Raw genomic sequence first — 6,815 nt, 5'->3', positions numbered from 1 at the left:
CTAAAGCGACGCCAGGCGACTAATTTTGTAAGAAAAAACAACACGGGCCGACTACATATTAAGTAGGTATACATAGTTATCGCAATTATTTTAACAAAAAAATATTGCTAATTTATTAATTACGACAAAAATAATACCTATATTAAAACTTTCTGCTTGCAAAGATTGATCCACTAAAACATTTTTTTTTTAATTTTAATAGATATTTAACTTAAAATTTATTTTATCTCAGGTTCTGTAATTAAGAAAGTAATAATCGCTACGCGTAATATATAATATAAATTCTATAAAAATATGGATTATATCTCACTCACCCTAAAAACCATAGTAACGTAATACAGGCAAAGGGATTGTATTTTCCAATATGACTATCAAACTAAATCAAAATAAAGCGGTAAATATAACGGATGTGCATTCATTATAACGACAGTTATCCCTTATCTCTTTTATCACTTACAATCGTTTACATCGCGTCAATTTATCTGTCATAGTGTACTGGCGTAGTTAATGGCCGTTATATTAAACAAAAAGTATAAAAATACGATTACGGTGACTCATACTATTATGTTATTTGTTTTATATTACGATCGATTTCAATAATTTGCCTTAAAGAACATTTTGTTAGGTACCCCGAAGTAGATACTAGGCTGATACAACATCTACCTATCTTGTTATTTAAATTGTATTATTTAATTAATGTAATTCATTGCATTCTACTAATGATTACCATACCAAGTTTCAGGAATCTATTTAAAATGATAAATGATTTATTTGTCATTCATATTAATAATCGAAATTATTTTCTCATTTCCATTTCAAAATTTCCTCATAATAACGCAATGCAGGGATAGTATACGCTTTTGCGTATTGCTATTTTTGGTTGACCTGAAATACATCGATTGAGTAATATTGAAAAGACTATTTTAAATCATGACTTTATCAAAGGGCATACGACTCACTATCCGACAGATATAATTTTTTTTATTTATATGATGCATGTCACATTAATACAAAGCGGCAGCTAAGCAGCATGGACGGCGGCGACACTTCTTGCGAGTGATCCGCCCTGGGAACTCCAGACCGAGGTAGTCCCGGAAGTGCATCGGTTTTGGGTGGAAGCCAGGCCGAATGGCGACCGTCCAGGATCGATCGAATCTGGTCTGTAGCCCAACAAGCTCTCATTCGCAGAGGGGAGGAGGACCTGGGATCCCCATCAGCAGGCCTGGCGACAATGGAGGCGATCCGCCCCCACTTGAATCGCTGGGTAACAAGCAGGAGCGGCACACTTACGTTTAGACTGACGCAGGTGCTTACCTGTTATGGCTGTTTCGGTAAGTACCTACACGGGATAGCGAGGCGGGAGATATCACCCTCCTGCCATGAGTGTGGTGCGCCACTGGACACGGCACATCACACTTTGACGGAGTGTGCTGCGTGGGGGCCCCAGAGCATATCCAGGCGGCGATAGTTGGCGGAGACCTCTTGCTGCCAAGCATAGCGCTAATCACGCTCGTGTTGGATGGAGATGGTCTCTTTTTGCGAGAGTGTCATGTTGCAGAAGGAGGTCTCCGAGCGAGAGCGAGAGGCGAGGTCAGCCGCCGCTGATTCGCTCCGCAGAAGAAGACCCAGAAGGAGGCGCCGACGCTATGCGCACCTTCTTCCCCCACCGTAAGTGCCGCTGGGGTTACGAGGGGTACTCCGTACCCCGAGAACCCCCTAGGAATGGAGGCCCGCTTGAGCGGGCCAACCGTCGGTGCGTCACGGTAGGATGCAAGGATGCAAGCGATCCCGTGACGCCCCTTCGACAAGATGGAGTGGGTATCGCTGGTTTTTTAGTGGGTATTCCGGCGCCTTCAGTGCCGGCGAGTCCCACATACCCCCCCACCTCATGTGGGGGAAACACGTAAATGCGTTTTTCCAGCGAAAAAAAAATGAAATGGCGTAGAGGTTGATATGAATAATATTCGGTGGAGAGAATTTTTTAGTAAGTTTACGATCACTTCTTCGTTCGTTCGTCATGGGTGGCTGTAGTACAGTACACTTAGGCCTCTGCCTCGAATTTTGCGGGCAGCGGGGCGGCGGCGGCGGCGGCGCGGCAGCGGGGCGGGCAACGCATACCTGTTCTCCAAACCAGCGGGCAGATCGCGCGGCACTATAGCGGTGTAGTGTTGTGTTCATGGTTGTGTTGTCGAGATATTTGTTTTTATTCGCGAACGAAATGTCTGAAAAACGGCGACATCTTTTTAATTCAAATTTATTCCTAACGCTCGATTTATTGTGGGCAAAAGAAGAAGTGGATCCCTACTATAGGGCAAGGAAAATAAATGGCGAGTTTTATCGAAATTATGAAGAACAGAGACAAAATCCCGACAAATTCTACGACTAATAATTGGTTAATTATTCTCCTATTTTTATGGTTCACATCTTTGCTGTTCCATATGGGTGTCCTCTCAAAGATTGCCGAAATAATTAGCTCTTGCACGTCCGAAGACATTTTGATACGTCACAAAAAAAATGTACAACACTATACCTACAATGCAGACGCGCAACGCGGGCGGTCACCGCTTGACTGGAGTGCACCGCTCGTTGCCCGCCCCCGCGCCGCTCCTGCACCGCTGTATTCGAGGGCCGGTCCATTTGATTATACGCGTAAGATCCTGCCGCTCCCGCGCCGCCGCCGCCGCCGCCCCGCTGCCCGCGAGATTCGAGGCAGAGGCCTTAGACAGGGCCTTATGGCACCATTTTGCTGGCGCGCCACTCAAGTACGTTACGTACAGGCACAATATACAGACTGCAATTCTTTATTAGTTAATGTTTTATTTGTCAACCTATTATTATTATTATCAGTGACAGCCCGAAATTTGGAAGTTAGCTGTCGTGTCGGTTTACTGTGCAATTATGAGAAAAATATAGAGAGTGCATATGTATGTGTTTGCGTACACACCTTTGCACCATAATATCTCCTGCGCAGTAAAGAAGTCTCCGTTTAGAATAACTGCCAAAAACCAAAATAAACATTGTGTTAGGATGCTTCAATTGTGATATATTTTTGCTGTAATATATTAAGTCACGTCTCGAATAGAAAAAATGCCTAGCAACGTATCTACCGAGTGTTACCGGGAGATAAAACCCTTATGTTGAGACGAGAGGACAACGAAAAAAAATGTGACAACTTTGTAACATTTATCATATTATTAAAGTATATAGTTTAAAGAACTGCACTATATTCTTAACAAAAATTAGTAAAATATGGACGATAAGAAAAAAAATATTTAAATACAATACTGCCAGTCGTTGTAGACAGTAATAGCATGTAAGGGGCGCTCGGGTAAAATTTTAAATTACAATTTTGGGTGAAAATTGTAATGAAAATAACTTAAATATACAATTTGAGATATCTATAAATTATTCTATGTTAGCTCGAAACTTTAATTTCTTACGCTTACTTAGCCTTTTATTTTGGCGTGTCGAACCAATTTATTGGTTTCAGGTAAATCAACTTCATAGTTCATTTTCAGTATACTTTTTTTTTTTTAAAAAAGACGATTGTCAGAAAAATCGGACCGGCTTCCAAAATACAGGAACTCTTCTAATGATCCAGATGTGCTGTATTGGAAGATAGGTTCATGCAACTGACAATGGTAGTCACTGAAAATCAAAGCGAAGGGTTCCTTGACATTTTTATCGTCGAATGGATAAACTGGATTGTGCGCAATGCGACATGGTTTATAGAGATCAACGAGTTGGTAGATTTACCTTATTGTGGTGGTAGATTTACCAGCCCAAACGGCTGCAGCCGACGTAAGAAAATGGGTTGCAAAACGCTTCGGTTTCAAAAGCGAGTTCAAGGTGCAAATAATGCTAACTACGTTTAATTTGGTTGGCAATATTTGCTCTTTCATTTATTTACTAGAATAATCAAATAAGGATGGAATAATGAATAAGAAAATAAATAGTACATAACAAATAGACAACTTCAATTTTTTAAATGTACTTTATTATAATTTTTTTTCCATAAAATGTATTTATACATAAAATGTATTTATACATAAAATGTATTTATACATAAAATGTATTTATACATAAAATGTATTTATACATAAAATGTATTTATACATAAAATGTATTTATACATAAAATGTATTTATACATTTTATGTATTTATACATTTTATATTAAGCTACAGTCATTTTTATATAATATATAAAATAAAAAACAAAATACGCATTACAAATTTATAGAAAAATCACGACGTCTAAAGGATTGTCCTGTGGCATTGCACCCAAAATGCTCTCAACTATTGCCTATCTGCACAGCTAGACACAGCCTTTGGGCTAAATAAGCGCCAGTTCTTGGGTCACCATAAGTGTGGACCAGTTTCTTAGAGAGATCTTTTATATTTTTTTTAGTATCAGACGACCATGGACTTAATGTTTCAAAACCTAGCTCCGCAAATTCATATTTGTTGGGTAAAGGTAATCATTAGCGGTTGAGTATTTGAGCAGCTTCAGCGGCTGCCTGACTTTACGAGACGTATTCTTAATATGAGATACTGCCAGCGTATCTACGTAAGTTGCATCCTACACCAGAACTCGTCCCATCGACCACGGCACTAATGTTGCTCTATCGGGTCTCTTACCTTGGCATAAACCATTTGGTTCTAAAGTAGCAGGAATCGATGCTGTGGTCAAATGCGAAATATACCGGTAATATGTAACGGTCGTACAGCGGTGCTCACCCCCACCATACCCTCGCTGTTTGAGGTCGAGTTCTCTAACATCCGAGGACTCCACACTAACCTCAACGCTGTCCACCACCATCTCGAGACAGAGACGGCCAGCAATGTTGTTTCTCACGGAGACACAAATACTCCGTCCTGCCGATACCAGCTACCTTAATTATCCCGGCTACACGCTTGAAGAATCCTTCAAAGCGAAAGCCGGAGTATGCTTGTTCGTCAGGACGGATGTTTGCTGTCACCGACTGCGCTGCTTGGAGGACCCCTCCTTCTCCATGTTGGTGGTACGTGTGGACCTGGTTCGTCAGAGCCGAGTCTACGTGTGCCTCTACAGATCCCACAATGGTGACTTGGAGACAAGCCGACTATTTGACCATCTTAGTCGGGTGGCAGATGCTGCGCAAGAGCAATTTCCTAACGCGGAATTGGTGTTTTTGGGGGACTTTAATGCTCACCACGAATCCTGGTTGAAATCCCTCAAAACTGACCATGCTGGAAGGACTGCTCATGCTTTTGCTCTCACACATGACTTGACCCAACTGGTTGATCAGCCCACCAGGATCCCAGACATTGATGGGCAAGCACCTTCTCTACTGGACCTTCTGCTGACTTCTCACCCGGTGGAATATCAGGTTGTGGTTCAGGCTCCTCTTGGCTCTTCGGATCACAGCCACTAGCGGTATGCAAACGTCGCGTTTGGCACTATAAGTCGGCGGATTGGGACGGTATGCGCGATTACTATGCGTCGGTCCCTTGGAAGGAACGTTGCTTCAGTGGGAATGACCCGACAGCTAGTGCCGCTGCTGTTGCTGGCGAGATCATGCTGGGAATGGAATACTACATTCCTAGCTCAGATCTCGTCAGTAGGAGTACGCGTAACCGTTGGTTCACTCGTGAATGTGCCGATGCTGTATCAGCTAAGCAGGCGGCATATCGCAAGTGGATCAACGGCTGCATTAGCGGGGCATCTAACATTGACTCACTGAAAGCAAACTATAATAAAAATTCCAAGTCCTGTAGAAAGGCATACACGAGAGCGGATGCACAGCGCATTGTACAGATTGGTCATGACCTTGTTTCGCATCCTAGGGGCTCCCGTAGCTTCTGGCGTCTGACCAAGTCTGTGCAAAACAATTTCTGCCAACCTTCGCTGCCACCGCTCAGAAATCCGGACGGATCGCTAGCTCACAGTCCGCAAGAGCAAGCTGATCTCCTGGCTAAACTCTTTGCCGTCATCGATGATTGTAGTGCACTGCCACCTACAATACCTGCATGTGGCCATACGATGCCTGACATTAAAATCAGGCAACGTGATGTGCGTGCGGAGCTGCAATCACTTGATGTACGGAAAGCTAGCGGTCCCGATGGAATACCAGCCATAGTGCTGAAGAAGTGCGCAGCGGAGCTGTCTCCTGTGTTAACGCGCCTGTTCCAACTTTCTCTCTCTTCGGGAAGTGTGCCGGAGGCTTGGAGAAGAGCTAATGTGCAAGCGGTTCCCAAAAAAGGGGATCGGTCTGACCCGGCAAATTATCGGCCAATAGCTATCACCTCAGTACTTTGTAAGGTGATGGAACGGATTTTAAACAACCAACTGATCCATTACCTAGAAGATCACTGTCTAATTAATGATCGTCAGTACGGGTTTCGACCAAAACGGTCCACAGGTGATCTTCTAGCGTACGTAACACACCTCTGGGGTGAAGCTATCGACAAGCATGGAGAATCGTTGGCTGTCAGCCTCGATATCTCCAAGGCTTTCGACAGGGTCTGGCACAGAAGTCTTCTCTCCAAGCTACCGGCATATGGTCTGCCTGCTCAGCTATGCACCTGGATTGCCAGCTTCCTACACAAGCGTAGCCTTCGTGTTTTAGTAGATGGTTGCGCTTCACAATTCTATGTAGTGAATGCTGGCGTCCCCCAGGGATCTGTGCTATCTCCCACACTCTTTCTTTTGCATATCAATGATATGCTCTCCCTTGGGAACATACATTGCTATGCAGATGATAGTACAGTGCATGGTGGATACCACGGACGCGCAGTGGCTGGGCGGGCGGAAACTGAGGAGAGGCGGGAGAAT

The 6,815-nt window shown here is 43.5% G+C and overlaps 1 protein-coding gene across 1 annotated transcript; it reads right to left on the bottom strand.

The window, feature by feature from the left end:
• Positions 1–1,547: 1,547 nt before the first annotated feature.
• Positions 1,548–2,674, bottom strand: LOC126774742 (uncharacterized). Its single transcript, XM_050496278.1, has 3 exons — positions 2,535–2,674; positions 1,995–2,222; positions 1,548–1,678 (listed from the first exon to the last, which is right to left on the bottom strand). Exons 1-3 carry the CDS (start codon positions 2,635–2,637, stop codon positions 1,548–1,550), a joined length of 462 nt encoding a protein of 153 aa, XP_050352235.1. The 5' UTR covers positions 2,638–2,674.
• Positions 2,675–6,815: the final 4,141 nt, after the last annotated feature.

Source organism: Nymphalis io, chromosome 17 (assembly GCF_905147045.1).
Source record: "Nymphalis io chromosome 17, ilAglIoxx1.1, whole genome shotgun sequence".
Taxonomy (NCBI): Eukaryota; Metazoa; Arthropoda; class Insecta; order Lepidoptera; family Nymphalidae; genus Nymphalis; species Nymphalis io.
Note: the sequence above shows the minus strand (reverse complement) of the source record. Positions and strands in the feature narration are given on the sequence as shown.